The 16,854-nt window shown below is 35.0% G+C and overlaps 1 protein-coding gene across 2 annotated transcripts in view; it reads left to right on the top strand.

The window, feature by feature from the left end:
* Positions 1-16,854, top strand: part of LOC128660832 (cadherin-7) — a 405,660-nt gene that overhangs the window by 339,541 nt on the left and 49,265 nt on the right. For both annotated transcript variants that reach the window (XM_053714878.1, XM_053714879.1), the window contains 2 exons: positions 4,623-4,744; positions 5,562-5,676. In XM_053714878.1, the coding sequence (XP_053570853.1) occupies positions 4,623-4,744; positions 5,562-5,676 (237 nt within the window). The remainder of the gene's footprint in view (positions 1-4,622; positions 4,745-5,561; positions 5,677-16,854) is intronic.

The following is a 16,854-nucleotide window of genomic DNA, read 5'->3' as shown; positions in this document are numbered from 1 at the left end:
CCACTCTTTATTTCCACCCACAGGGTCACACTCTCTACATTGTCGCCTGTATCAGAAATATATTCCCTTATTGTAGGTTTAAGGTTAGGTTTAATATACATGTAGATTCCTGCACCCCTTTTATTATTTCTGTCCCTCCTAAATAAAGTATACCCCTCTAAGTTAACTGCCCAGTCATGTGAATCATCCCACCAAGTTTCAGTTATACTGATAACATCATAGTCCTCTTCTGTAACTAAGAGTGGCAGCTCCCCCATTTTACCTGTCATGCTTCTTGCATTTGTTGTCATACATTTATTTTTCATGTGCTTTCTACTGAATGTGCTTTCCTCCATACTTTCTAATGTGACAAATAGTCAGCTAGATTAAGAGTTTTGCATTATGATCAGCTCAGTGCTAACTTGGAAGTTATTTCCACTGCTCACCTCCCTATAGCGCTGCTATTACAGGTTTGCAAAAACCCGGCGTTAGCAGGCAATATGGCAGCGTTAAGCTCCATTGAGCTCCATACTGCGCCCAAATACCAGCGCTGCTTTGAGCTGGTTTTACGTGCTCGCGCACAATTTCCCCATAGACATTTATGGGAGAGCCGGCTAAAAAGAAACCTAACACCTGCAATAAAGGAGTGTAAAGCTCCATAACGCAGCCCCATTGATTCCTATGGAGAAAGAAAAGTTATGCTTACACCTAACACCCTAACATAAACCCCAAGTCTAAACACCCCTAACCTGCCGCCCCGACATTGCTGCCACCTACATAATACCTATTAATCCCTAATCTGCCGCCCCCAACACAGCAACACCTACATTACTGTTATTAACCCCTGATATGCCGCCCCCAATGTCGCAACCACATACATTACACTTATTAACCCCTAATCTGCCTCCCCCAACGTCGATGCAACTATAATAGTAATAATAAGTTATTAACCCCTAAACCTAACCCTAAATCTAACCCTAAACCTAATGCAACCCTAACCCTAACACCACTAACTTTAACATAATAAAAGAAATCTAAATAAAAATTACAATTAATACCTAAATAATTCCTATGTAAAACTAAATACTTACTTGTAAAATAAACCATAAGTTAGCTACAGTATAACTAATAGTTACATTGTAGCTATATTTTGTTTATTTTATTTTACAGGCAAGTTTGTATTTATTTTAACTAGGTAGAATTTTTAGTAAATGGTTATTAACTATTTACTAACTACTTAGTTAAAATAAATACCAATGCACCTGTAAAATAAAACCTAACCTGTCTTACACTAACACCTAACATTACACTACAATTAAATAAATTACATTAATTAATTAAATACAATTAACTAAATTACAAAAAAAAAATAACACTAAATTACACAAAATAAAAAAGAAATTATCAAATATGTACACTAATTACACCTAATCTAATAGCCCTATCAAAATAAAAAAGCCCCCCCAAAATAAAAATAAAAACCTAGCCTAAACTAAACTGCCAATAGCCCTTAAAAGGGCCTTTTTCAGGGCATTGCCCCAAAGAAATCAGCTCTTTTACCTGTAAAAAAAAATACAAACAACCCCCCAACAGTAAAACCCACCACCCACACAACCAAACCCCCCAAATAAAATCATATCTAAAAAAAAACAAGCTCCCCATTGCCCTGAAAAGGGCATTTGGATGGGCATTGCCCTTAAAATGGCATTTAGCTCTTTTTTAGCCCAAAGCTAAAAATAAAACCCACCCAATAAACCCTTTTAAAAACCTAACACTAACCGCCGAAGATCCATTTACAGTTTTTGAAGACCGGACATCCATCCTCAATGAAGCCTGGGAGATGTCTTCATCCAAGCGGCAAGAAGTGGTCCTCCAGATGGCATCTTCTATCTTCATCCTTCCGACGCGGAGCAGCTCCATCTTCAAGACATCCGTTGCGGAGCATCTTTAGATGGCTACTGAAGAATGAAGGTTCCTTTAAAGGACGTCATCCAAGATGGCATCCCTTGAATTCTGATTGGCTGATAGAATTATATCAGCCAATCGGAATTAAAGTTGAAAAAATCCTATTGGCTGATGCAATCAGCCAATAGGATTGAGCTTCAATCCTATTTACTGATCTAATCAGCCAATAGGATTGAGCTTGCATTCTATTGGCTGTTCCAATCAGCCTATAGAATGTGAGCTCAATCCTATTGGCTGATTGGATCAGCCAATAGGATTGAAGATCAATCCTATTGGCTGATTGCATCAGCCAATAGGATTTTTCACCTTTAATTCCGATTGGCTGATAGAATTCTATCAGCCAGTGGGAATTCAAGGGATGCCATCTTGGATGACGTCCCTTAAAGGAACCTTCATTCTTCAGTAGCCATCGAAAGAAGAGGATGCTCCGTGCCGGATGTCTTGAAGATGGAGCATCGGAAGGATAAAGATAGAAGATGCCATCTGCATAAAGACTTCTGCCTGCCTGGAGGAACACTTCTTGCCGCTTGGATGAAGACATCTCCCGGCTTCATTGAGGATGGATGTCCGGTCTTCAAAAACTGTAAGTGGATCTTCGGGGGTTAGTGTTAGTTTTTTTAAGGGTTTATTGGGTGGTTTATATTTTTAACTTAGGATTTGGGCTGAAAAAGAGCTAATTGCCCTTTTAAGGGCAATGCCCATCAAAATGCCCTTTTCAGGGCAATGGGGAGCTTAGGTTATTTTAGATAGGATTTTATTTGGGGGGTTTGGTTGTGTGGGTGGTGAGTTTTACTGTTGGGGGGTTGATGGTATTTTTTTTTACAGGTAAAAGAGCTGATTTCTTTGGGGCAATGCCCCGCCAAAGGCCCTTTTAAGGACTATTGGCAGTTTAGTTTAGGTTAGTTTTTTTTTTTTTTTTTGAGGGGGCTTTTTTATTTTGATAGGGCTCTTAGATTAGGTGTAATTAGTTTAACTATTTGATAATTTCTTTTTTATTTTGTGTAATTTAGTGGGGTTTTTTTTAGTTAATTGTATTTAATTAATGTAATTGATGTAATTGTAGTATAAGGTTAGGTTTTATTGTAAGACAGGTTATGTTTTATTTTACAGGTAAGTTTGTATTTATTTTAACTAGGTAGTTAGTAAATAGTTAATAATTATTTACTAACTAGTCTACCTAGTTAAAATAAATACAAACTTACCTGCAAAATAAAAATAAAACCTAAGATAGATACTATATAACTAATAGTTACATTGTATCTATCTTAGGTTTTATTTTATAGGTAAGTATTTAGTTTTAAATAGGAATTATTTAGTTAATGATAGCAATTTTTATTTAGATTTATTTTAATTATGTTAAAGTTAGTGGGTGTTAGGGTTAGAATTAGGGTTAGGTTTAGGGGTTAATTACTTTAGTATTGTGGCAGCGATTTGGGGGGCAGCAGATTAGGGGTTAATAACAGTAATGTAGGTTGTGGCAATGTTAGGGACAGCAGATTAGGGGTTAATAATTTTATTTTAGTGTTTGCGATGCGGGAGGGCCTCGGTTTAGGGGTTAATAGGTAGTTTATGGGTGTTAGTGTTCTTTTTAGCACTTTAGTTATGAGTTTTATGTTACGGCTTTGTAACATAAAAGCCATAACTACTGACTTTCAGTTTACGATACGGATCTTGTAGTTATGGGCTGTACCACTCACTTTTTGGGCGGACAGGCAAACTCGTAATACCGGCACTATGAAAGTCCCATTGAAAAAAGACTTTTTAAAAGCTGCAGTAGTTACGTTGCATTGCGGCCAAAAAAAGTGTGCTGTACAGATATACCAGCAAGACTAGTAATACCAGCGGTAGTGAAAAAGCATTGTTATGAAGCTTTTTCACTCATAACGCAAAACTTGTAATCTAACGAGTGTTATTTAGCACAGTAATATAAGTCCCTTTGTCAAACTAAATCATATTTGGGTGCAAGATCAAGTTTTGTAAAGCTTAGACCATACACTTAAAACTACACAAAAGTAGAACTTATCTTACTAAAGCCTGGACATCCATGCTTTAAAATAATATGTTGTAAAATGTTCTTTAAAATCTTCTGTGCTCTTGTATTGATCCTGATATTCAATAGCTTATAGAATTACTGGTACATCTTAATTGGAGATCAAGAAACAAATCATAATGACCTAATTGATTAAACCATTTAGTTTAGTGGAATAATTTTAAATATATCTATTATGGGTAATTACTGTTTGCTATTAAGAGCTATTACTATAAGATGCATTATGAAAAGCACTGCATTTAAACACAGCTGTATGCTGTAGAGGTAGATGAAGGTTGAACCATATTGTATTATATTTGTTTGTTTATTTCATGTTTACAAACAGGCTCTCAGTTAAAATGCACAAAACATTTCAATACTTATAGTCAATCAAATGGATCATTCAAAGACACAGTGTGACCTTCTCAGTCATTATGAAGAAGTCAAATAAACAAACAATACATAAAAGCAACATGACCTGCTCCACACAAGCTAAAATAAATATGGCAAACACAAAGGCACTAGGAACTAGTTTAACTAAACAGAAAAGGCTGCAAAATCAAGTGTGATGGAAAAAAACAGACAATGGGAAACATTTGAACAAAATGCAATGTAATATAAAATTGCCCTTTTTCTTTATTTTAAATAGAAAATCCGTCTCAGATTGGCAAAGGATTCGTTGCCATACACATACTTGACATTAATGATAATGCTCCAGAATTTGCAATGGAATATGAGACAAATGTCTGTGAAAATGCTCCCCCTGGTCAAGTAAGTTTTCACAACCTTAAATTCAGATTGTGATTTAAAACTGCAGTGTTTTTTTTTTATTATTATATTTAGTTCTGAAACAAAAGGGCATTTGAATGGTTCAAAAACTGCATTTGAAATATGTACAGAGCTACTGGTATTCATTTCTCTACAGCCGCAGAATTTGGTTGCACCTGACTTAGTCATTCCTCAAGATGAAGAAAATACGCTATGGCAAGCTGCTAAGACACAATTGAGCTGCAGATGCTTGTGGCTCTCTTCATCTCAGGAGTAGCAGGAAATTGCTTTTATTCTGTAGCTCAAGGGAAAGGCTAGTCTAGATACATCTGTACATAGTGTTGATACAGTTATAGATCAAATACTTCTTCTATACTGACTCGCTCTGCTTCCCATTTCTTATGTGTTTGAAGTATAAATGAAATGTAATTTCAGTAAGATTTTAAAGAAAGAAAAGTAATTAACAGATACATTACATTGGCAGGAAATATACAGAGGATAAACAGTAATTTAGAAGAAAGTAAAAGCATAATTGACTCATTAAACTGTTGCCTGCAGTTTATACAGAGATTTTCTAATACAGTAGAATATAGTTTTATTTCAATTCTTCAGTGCCTAAATATGATAATTAAAAGTATTTTTGCCCAAAAAAAGCTATGATAACATATCTGTTATACAGTTTGTAATAAATCTCCCAAAACGTAATCTTAGATTTTTTTTTACCAGTTTTACCAACTACTAGTTTATAATGACAACATTATTTTATCATTATTTTTTTTTATATTTTGTTTAATATGAATTCTGTCTTCTCTTTTTAAAGGCTATACAAGAAATAAGCGCAGTTGATAAAGATGAACCATCCAGCGGTCACTGGTTTTATTTTAGTTTACCCCCTGAAGCCGCAAATCTAAATTTTACATTGCAAGATAATAAAGGTAAATATTTACCAGTCAACACATTAAAAAATGGCATAAAATAAAAGCTGACTTCAGCAAACATAAAGATTCTTTAGCTTTGAATAATTAATTGTTTTTTTTTCCTTTCACATTATATGACAGAATAAATAATTTTGCTATTTTATAGAGAATTCTGTTTCTGACAATTATCACAGATCAGTAGAATGTTTTAGGTATATAGTTTATTGAATTAAAGGAGAACAATTAGCTGTAAATACATGTGTATACTGGGTTGCAGAAACTTGTATGCAGTATTAGCAGATAACTAGAAACCATTGAAATATAAAGGTTCAACATAACAGGATTGTGGACTTGAGTTGCACTTGACTTGGACTCAAATCCCAAATTTGATAACTTGTGACTCAACATAATCAAACAATACTTGGGACTCAATTTAGACTTTGACAGCAATGACTTGTGATGACTTAGACTTGAGTCCTCTGACTTGGAATGATTTTATACTTTCTAAAACCAAAGATCAAATTTGTGATCACTCTAGGCAATATTTATAAAATATCTGACTCACTCTTTTTTTAATATATATATCATTATTCCCTCAGTATGGTAGAACAGCATTTTTAAATAACTTAATGGGTTCATCTGCATCCATGTCTGATATTTCCTCTCTCACTTGTAAAGAGTGCTGAAGTATGGTAGCAGACAATTCTTCTGCATCTGTATTTCCTCTTCAATGTTTATATTAATCTATTTCTTCGATATACCAAATAATTGTTCTAGGACTTAGATACAACTGACACGCATTCTCTCTCTCACACACACACATGTAAAGTGTGTAGCGCTTGTCTTGTTTTAAGTTTCAATACAATGATTTTGTCTTTGTTTTTCTCAGTTACCAATAAAATACATTTTTTTTCACTGCTTGTCACACTTTCAAGCACATCCCTGGGTGGACAAATTGAACTGATAGATAGATAGATGCCCTTAGTGAAAATAGTATATATCTAATCTCACATGAAATTAAACTGGGAAGTGATAAACATAATCCTAATATATATATATATATATATATATATATATATATATATATATATTAGTATAAATTTACTGTAGTAATTAATACCCTGAAGGTAAATTAGGCAAAGAGCACTAATTACTTGTTTAACACTTGAAGCTTAAAGTTGAGGACTTGCAACTTGACTTAAAATTGCCTGTCTTGACTTGGGACTTACCGATGTTGACTCAGGACTTGACTCGAGACTTTAATGTAAAGACTTGAAACTTACTTGTGACTTGCAAAAAATGACTTGGTCCCACCTCTGAAACATAATTTAACAGTAAATTATGATTGTCTCCTGCACTATATTGTTCCTTAGTAACATATGGTCATGTTTTATGAAACATACTGCAAACTGTAAATCTATTAGAAAATGACATTTTTTTGCTTATAAAGTGCCAGATTACGAGTGTAGTGCTATATCTATATATCTCGATATGTGTGTACATATTCATTTATGTATTTATATGTGTAACTATGTATTTACAGACATATATACACATATAAACACATAAATACATTTGTACACATATGTACACATACAGTATATAGACATATATAGAAGTGCATTAGAGCCCTTTGCAGTTAAGTACATGTAAAAGCATATTCTTGCAATATTCATATTTATTAAAGTAGTATACTGTGTATTTGCTGTAAATATTTCACATTCCAATGTTCTGAACATAGCAGAATATGTTTGATGTATTTTTAAATAGTTATTCCTATATATGTCAGTATATATCTATACCTATATATAATTATAATACAGGAATAGATATCTGTTATACCAAAATACCATCAGATATATGTAGAAATATGTATTTCCACTTTTTCTGCTCCATTGACTTTTATAGGGGAATATGTTAACTTGAGCGTAATATCCTAATTGCTTGGCTTTTTGCATGCATTGAGTTAGCACTCATGGGAAAACAGTTTACTTTCAATTTGTATCCGATGTGCGCAAATAGCTTACTTCTAGCGGATTAGCGTGCGAGCGGTAGTGTTAAATACCATTCCACTTGTAATCTGGCCCAAAATGGTAAATTGTACTAACAGGTCACTAAGCTTGATGGCATATGAACCTCACATGGCTCTTCAGGACTTTACCTAAAACCTGTTATGTAGTAGAAAAGTGATTACATTTTGTCTCTAGCAAGTATGATAAGTGAGTTTAAAGAGACAATGAAGGTCAATAATGAAAAGTTCTAATGCATTAGAACTTTTTTTTTATTATCACACTGTTGTTTGCAGATATCTGTGTGCAAAGGGGTTACAGTCAGATCCGGACCAGCAATGTAGTTTTGGTCTTTAGCTGAACATGGCTGCTAACCATTCAAAGCTGGCATTTTTGTATAGCCACCAACTATCTGCTCTACTCTGCTCAGGATTGGTAGTTCATTGCTGCAATGCATAGTATCTCCAATACTGAAATAATACAGGGCCAGATTACAAGTGGTGCGCTAACAGTTATGCATGAGCAGAAAGGGATTTATTGTGGGTGTTTGAGTGCTTCAGCTTTAACGCTCATATTACAAGTTGAAAGTAAATGTGAACATGTGATAGCAATCACAATTTACGCTAGAATGATTACTGCATCGTCAGAGCTCTGGTTAAAGGGACACTGAACCCAAATTTTTTCTTTCGTGATTCAGATAGAGCATGAAATTTTAAGCAACTTTCTAATTTACTCTTTCCATTGATTCCTATGGGGAAATAAAAGTTATATCTTCACCTAACACCCTAACATGAACCCGGAGTCTAAACACCCCTAATCTTACACTTATTAACCCCTAATCTGCTGCCCCCAACACCGCCGCCACCTACATTATAGTTATTTACCCCTAATCTGCTGCCCTCAATGCGAAGTGGTCCTCCAGACGGGCAGAAGTCTTCATCCAGACGGCATCTTCTATCTTCATCCATCCAGCACCTTTTTCAAGACATCCAACACAGAGCATCCACTTCTTCCGACGCACAAAGCTGAATGAAGGTACCTTTAAGTGACGTCATCCAAGATGGTGTCCCTTAGATTCCGATTGGCTGATAGAATTCTATCAGCCAATCAGAATTAAGGTAGAAAAAATCCTATAGGATTTTTTCTACCTTAATTCTGATTGGCTGATAGAATTCTATCAGCCAATCGGAATCTAAGGGACGCCATCTTGGATGACATCACTTAAAGGTACCTTCATTCAGCTTTAGTCCATCGGAAGAAGAGGATGCTCCATGTCGGATGTCTTGAAGATGGACCTGCTCCACGCCGGATGGATGAAGACTTCTGCCTGTCTCGAGGACCACTTAGCCCGGCTTGGATGAAGACTTCTCCCGGCTTCGTTGAGGACTTCGGCCCAGCTTGGATGAAGACGTCTCCTGGTAAGTTGATATTCAGGGGGTTAGTGTTAGGTTTTTTAAGGGTGTATTGGGTGGGTTTTATTTTTAGGTTAGGGTTTGGGCCTGCAATAGAGCTAACTGCCCTTTTAAGGGCAATGCGCATCCAAATGCCCTTTTCAGGGAAATGGGGAGTGTAGGTTTTTTTAGATAGTATTTTATTTGGGGGGTTGGTTGTGTGGGTGGTGGGTTTTACTGTTGGGGGGGTTGTTTGTATTTTTTTTACAGGTAAAAGAGCTGATTACTTTGGGACAATGCCCCGCAAAAGGCCCTTTTAAGGGCTATTGGTAGTTTAGTTTGGGCTAGGGTTTTTTATTTTGGGGGGGCCTTTTTTTATTTTAATAGGGCTATTAGATTAGGTGTAATTAGTTTAAATATCTGTATTTTGTGTATTATTTTCTGTAATTTAGTGGGGGGTTGTACTTTAGCTAATTTAATTTAATTTAGGTAATTATATTTAATTTAGTTAATTTATTTAATTATATTTTAGTGTTAGGTGTAAGTGTAACTTAGGTTAGGTTTTATTTTACAGGTAAATTTGTCTTTATTTTAGCTAGGTAGTTATTAAATAGTTAATAACTATTTAATAACTATTCTACCTAGTTAAAATAAATACAAACTTGCCTGTAAAATAAAAATAAACCCTAAGATAGCTAAAACTATTAGTTATATTGTAGCTAGCTTAGGGTTTATTTTATAGGTAAGTATTTAGTTTTAAATAGGAATAATTTAGTTAATGATAGGAATTTTATTTAGATTTATTTAAATTATATTTAAGTTAGGGGGTGTTAGGGTTAGACTTAGGTTTAGGGGTTAATAACTTTAATATAGTGTCGGCGACATTGGGGGCGGCAGATTAGGGGTTAAAAAATGTAGGTAGGTGGCGGCGATGTTATGGACAGCAGATTAGGGGTTAATAATATTTAACTAATGTTTGTGAGGTGGGAGTGCGGCGGTTTAGGGGTTAATATGTTTATTATAGTAGTGGCAACGTTGGGGGTGGCAGACTAGGGGTTAAAAAGTGTAGATAGGTTGCGGCGATTAGGGGTTAATAAATATAATGTAGGTGTATGCGATGTTGGGGGCAGCAGATTTGGGGTTCATAAATATAATGTATGTGGCGGCAGTATCCGGAGCGGCAGATTAGGGGTTACAATTTTTATTATACTGTTTGCAATGCGGAAGGGCCTCAGTTTAGGGGTTAATAGGTAGTTTATGGGTGTTAGTGTACTTTTTAGCACTTTAGTTATGAGTTTTATGTTATGGCGTTGTACCATAAAACTCTTAACTACTGACTTTTAAATGCGTTAGGACTCTTGACAGGGTAGGGTGTACCTCTCAATTTTTGGCCTCCCAGGACAGACTCGTAATACCGGTCCCATAGAAAAAAGACGAAGTTTACATAAGTCGTTTTGCGGTAAGGCCAAAGAAGTGTGCGGTGACCCTAAACCTTCAAGACTTGTAATACCAGCGGGCATAAAAAAGCAGCGTTAGGAACTCTTAACGCTGCTTTTTTACCCTAACTCACAACTCGTAATCTAGCCGAAATTTTCTTTATTCTCTTGGTATCTTTATTTGAAATGAAAGATTGTAAGTTTAGATGCCGGCCCATTTTTGGTGAACATCCTGGATTGTTCTTGCTGATTGGTGGATAAAATCACCCACCAATAAACAAGCTCTGTCCAGTTGTCTGAACCAAAAAAAGCTTAGATGCCTTCTTTTTCAAATAAAGATAGCAAGAGAATGAAGAAAAATTGATAATAGGAGTAAATTAGAAAGTTGCTTAAAATTGCATGCTCTATCTAAATCACAAAAGAAAAAAATTGGGTTCAGTGTCCCTTTAACTGTTTCATGAAACATAAAAGTTGCACAAAACACATCACAAATACATTAAAACTCTAATAATATATATATATATATATATATATATATATATATATATATATATATTGAAGCCCTTTGCTGTCAAGTAGAGGAAAACATGTAAAATCATATTTTTACCAATATATAATTATTTATATATATAGGTATTGGGATATATTGTGCCAAAATATCATCAGAATTATGTAGAAATATGTAGAATACATAGAACATATTCTTCTATGTGAAAAACATTGGAATGTAAAATATACATATTTTCATGTCGGGTTAGAGCATTTGAGAATATGCAATCGGGTTTGAATGCGAGTAGGGTTTTTTTCCCCACTTTTTTTGCTCCATTGACTTCTATGAGGGAATACGTTAACAGGCACGCAATATTCGAAGTTCAGCTTTTTACGTGCTGCAGATTAGTACAAGAGCAAAAAAAAAAATCCTCTCCAACTATAATCAGGTCCACAATGTTTTAAGATATTAGAACATTTATTCATTGATAATGCACCAAGGAGGAAGCACATTTTAACTGGTTTCATAAATCTAATTGTTTACCAAGGCAGGTGGTTGGAAGCCAACTGAAGGCTACTCCTGTCCAAAAATATATTGTTTGAGACAAATAGATTGTTTGAAAATTTGTTAAAATGTTTGCAAAACATTAATAAAATCCTTTTGCTCAAACCCAAATAGCTATTTCGCCTGTAGTGTAGTGCACACTAGAGTTTGGCTGTATTTAATGCAGTTTTTAGCCTGTGACTGTCTTTGAATATGACTAGATGATATTCCATTCAATTGTATCTTGTACAATGGCTATTTACCTGTTAGCATTCTATTTGTGCAGTTGTGAACAATAGCCAGCTAGTGTCTGTCATATGTAAAATATTTAGATTGGTGATGGAATAAATTACTGATGGTAAGAATAAACTGTTTAAACTGTTGATACTAAAAAAAATGTAGTTGTCTTATCTAGCTGCTGAAAGTACAATGCAGAATATGGAAGTTTTTATGTATCTAAACCTATGTGTTGTATGGATCCAGGAACAATGTAATTTTGTTACTCTTGACCGGCATTTTTTTAAATTCCAGTGGCTGTTATTTGTTTTCCTTTTCACTCACCTTATGCTATTTATTACAGATGAGGAATGGGTTTCATAGAATTGAGCTGATTTTTGCCATCAGCACTGTATGACATTTATTAAGCAATGGGATTTACCATTATAAATATGTTGAAGTTTTACTGCAAGTCATATTTCCAAATAGACAAATTTAATGCTTTGATATAGAGTAAAGCACTCTGAAGAATAACAACTCTTATTGTATCATGTGAATAAAAAAAAATAATACATATTACAATCAAACCCAACCTGATTTTTGGCTTTGTTTAAATTAAATGAAGGTTATTCAAATTGGGTTTCTTTAAAAAAATAAAAAAAATAAACAAGTTCCTGCCCTGAATAAACCCATGATTTCTTACTTCATAAGAAACTAGTCTCCACCAAATAAAATACCAGCTATCATTATCAGCTAGTAGAGAATATTAGGAAGTACATCAATTGTTATTTAATATTTTTTTAAGTCAAAAATATATTCTAATAAATTTAAATCCCACTCTTTCATACGCATGTTATTTTTTATTTTTTTGCTGAAATGTCCCTTTAATCTGGAAGAGAAAAGTTTATTAAAACAAAACAAACAAAATCAGAATTCCTCATTTTCCTCTTAGACGGCTAGATTTAGAGTTTTGTCGGTAACGACCCGCGTAGCTAACGCTGGCTTTTTTCCCCCCGCACCTTTTTCACAGAAGGGCTGCGTTAGGCTCCAAAAAGGGAGCGTATAGCATATTTTCCACCACTGCAACTCTCAATACCAGCTTAAAAAACGTGCTTGTGCACGATTCCCCTATAGAAAACAATAGGGCATTTTGAGCTGAAAAAAAACCTAACACCTGCAAAAAAGCAGCGTTCGGATCCTAACGCAGCCCCATTGTTTCCTATGGGGAAACAGCTTCTAAGTCTGCACCTAACACCCTAACATGTACCCGAGTCTAAACACCCCTAACCTTACACTTATTAACCCTTAATCTGCCACCCCTGCTATTGCTGACACCTGCATATTTTTTTAACCCCTAATCTGCCGATCCGTACACCGCCGCAACCTACGTTATCCCTATGTACCCCTAATCTGCTGCCCCTAACACCGCCGATCAGCCAATAGAATGTGACCTCAATCTGATTGTCTGATTGGATCAGCCAATCGGATTGAACTTGAATCTGATTGGCTGATTCCATCAGCCAATCAGAATTTTCCTACCTTAATTCCGATTAGCTGATAGAATCCTATCAGCCAATCGGAATTCGAGGGATGCCATCTTGGATGACGTCCCTTAAAGGAACCGTCATTCATCGGGAAGTCATCGTTGAAGATGGATGTTCCACGTCGGCGGGATGAAGATGGATCCGGAAGAAAGTAGATTGAAGATGCCGCTTGATAGAAGACTTCAGCCAGATCATGGACCTCTTCATCTCCCGCTTGGATCAAGACTTCAGCCGGATCATGGACCTCTTCAGCTCCCGCTTGGATCAAGACTTCAGCCGGATCATGGACCTCTTGAGCTCCCGCTTGGATCAAGACTTCAGGCAGATCATGGACATCTTCAGCCCCCGCTTGGGCTTGGATGAAGACGTCGGAGCCAGGACGGATCGGTGAACCCGGTGTGGTGAAGACAAGGTAGGGAGATCTTCAGGGGCTTAGTGTTAGGTTTATTTAAGGGGGGTTTGGGTTAGATTAGGGGTATGTGGGTGGTGGGTTGTAATGTTGGGGGGGTATTGTATGTTTTTTTTACAGGCAAAAGAGCTGAATTCTTTGGGGCAAGGCCCACAAAAGGCCCTTTTAAGGGCTGGTAAGGTAAAAGAGCTTTTCTATTTTAATTTTAGAATAGGGTAGGGCATTTTTTTATTTTGGGGGGGCTTTGTTATTTTATTAGGGGGCTTAGAGTAGGTGTAATTGGTTTAAAATTGTTGTAATATTTTTCTAATGTTTGTAAATATTTTTTTTATTTTTTGTAACAGTTCTTTTTTATTTTTTGTACTTTAGTTAGTTTATTTAATTGTATTTATTTGTAGGTATTGTATTTAATTAATTTATTGATAGTGCAGTGTTAGGTTTAATTGTAGGTAATTGTAGGTATTTATTTAATTAATTTAATGGTAGTGTAGTGTTAGGTTTAATTGTAGGTAATTGTAGGTATTTATTTAATTGATTTAATGATAGTGTAGTGTTAGGTTTAATTGTAACTTAGGTTAGGATTTATTTTACAGGTAATTTTGTAATTATTTTAACTAGGTAACTATTAAATAGTTAATAACTAATTAATAGCTATTGTACCTGGTTAAAATAAATACAAAGTTGCCTGTAAAAAATGTTTTAATCATAAAATAGCTACAATATAATTATAATTTATATTGTAGCTATATTAGGGTTTATTTAACAGGTGAGTATTTAGATTTAAATAGGAATAATTTATTTAATAAGAGTTAATTTATTTTGTTAGATTTAAATTATATTTAACTTAGGGGGGTGTTAGTGTTAAGGTTAGACTTAGCTTTAGGGGTTAATAAATTTATTAGAGTAGCGGTGAGGTCCGGTCGGCATATTAGGGGTTAATACTTGAAGTTAGGTGTCGGCGATGTTAGGGAGGGCAGATTAGGGGTTAATACTATTTATTATAGGGTTATTGAGGCGGGAGTGAGGCGGATTAGGGGTTAATAACTTTATTATAGTAGCAGTGAGGTCCGGTCTGCAGATTAGGGGTTAATAATTGTAGGTAGGTGGAGGCGACATTGGGGGCAGCAGATTAGGGGTTAATAAATATAATATAGGGGCCGGCAGTGTTAGGGGCAGCAGATTAGGGGTACATAGGGATAACATAGGTGGCGGCGGTGTGCGGTCGGCAGATTAGGGGTTAAAAAATTTTAATAGAGTGGCGGCGATGTGGGGGGACCTCGGTTTAGGGGTACATAGGTAGTTTATGGGTGTTAGTGTACTTTAGAGCACAGTAGTTAAGAGCTTTATGAACTGGCGTTAGCCCAGAAAGCTCTTAACTCCTGACTTTTTTCTGCTGGAGTTTTGTCGTTAGATTTCTAATGCTAACTTCAGCCAAGACTCTAAATACCAGCGTTAGGAAGATCCCATTGAAAAGATAGGATACACAAATGGCGTAGGGGGATCTGCGGTATGGAAAAGTTGCGGCTGGAAAGTGAGCGTTAGACCCTTACCTACAAGACTCTAAATACCAGCGGTAGCTCTAGGTTTTGACGGCTAAGGCAGAACTCTAAATCTAGCCGAGAGTGACTAAAATAATCATCCAAAATCAGGTTATTTGTATGAATGTTTATGTTTAGCTACTTTCTTAATGATTTGTCATGTAATTTTATTCACATTATTGCTTCATGAGCAGAGGCTTCTTTGACGCTTATATGCTTCTTAAACTCTCCTTCACCTCATTTAAATCCCCTTAATTTGCTGTGATTGACAGTCCTGTCCTGTGAGAGCAAGGGGTGGAAATCCATGTCGATGAACAACACCCACTGCCTGCTCATTGTGAAGATGAGTGGATAGGTTCCCTGGTTGTAAACATTGTCTATTTGTAAGATAGTTAATGGGAAGCTATGTATACAAAAGCCTACCAACAATGGTTTAGCTACTAATAGAGAGTAAACCATGTTTTTAAAGGCTATATAATACCATGAGTAATATATAGCTTTCTCTGACATCTTTATTATTCTTATCAAATACCTCAAAACATTAAAAAATATTGTTTAATCAATTTTAATATTTAATGTGTAATGATTATGTATTTACTGTAAATATTTTACATTAAAATGTTTTTTACATAATAGAAAACGTATTTTTAAATATATATTCCTATATATATATATATATCTGTATATACCTATACTTCTATATATTTATATAAATATATAGGTGGTCAAATATAAATAAAAATATATATTTAAAAAAAAAGAAAATTTCTTCTTTGTGAAGAACATTGGAATGTAACATTTTTATAACTACTTTTGGGTTTAGCGCAATTGCCCTAACGCGGTGTTGGGTTAGCGTGCAAGTGTTAAGTGTTAGGCTTTTGTTATATAGTGCACTCAATTGAAGTCTACGGGGAGAACGCAGTATCCGAATTCCTGTAGTTTGTGTATTTTGGCTTTTTCTTGCTTGCAAACCATTTACATTCAACGTGTAATACGTACGATATCCAGCCCGCGTAAAAAGTTTACTTTCAGTTATATTAGCGCTCAAGGTAAAGTGCTAAATACCACTCCACTTGTAGTCTAGACAATTATTTGCATACATTGTGAGGGTCAAAAACATGTTTATTTTCTCTGAACTCTTTAATTAATCAATAATATAAAAACATTAATAATTCAAATGTTATGTAAAAATGTGATAAACATATTATTTCCCCTATAATCTTTAGTTTGAAATTATTAGTTTTAAATCCTTTTTTTTGCAATAAAGTAATTTGGAAATACTGGATGAAAATTGAAATCTAATGTGATAAATTAGAAATGGCGCACAATCGATTGCACACGTTATCTTGGGTTTGGCCATGCAAGAATAGCGCACCCTTGATAGTTTGCATGACAAAACACATAAAAATTATATGGAAATAAAGCATTTCACTTACATTTATTTAATAAAGGTTTATTAATGAAAAAATGGTTTTGAACACTGATTTAAAGTAATAGGGTATGTGACAAGTTGCAGTACTGGTAAGGGCTCAAAGGTGTTTATGTGGGACCTGAAACTGTTGCTGTTCCTCTATGTCACAATAAAGATGATTCTTTAACTAAAGAAGCAGTGCTGATGTT

Source organism: Bombina bombina, chromosome 5 (genome assembly GCF_027579735.1).
Source record: "Bombina bombina isolate aBomBom1 chromosome 5, aBomBom1.pri, whole genome shotgun sequence".
NCBI classification, from domain to species: domain Eukaryota; kingdom Metazoa; phylum Chordata; class Amphibia; order Anura; family Bombinatoridae; genus Bombina; species Bombina bombina.
Note: the sequence above shows the minus strand (reverse complement) of the source record. Positions and strands in the feature narration are given on the sequence as shown.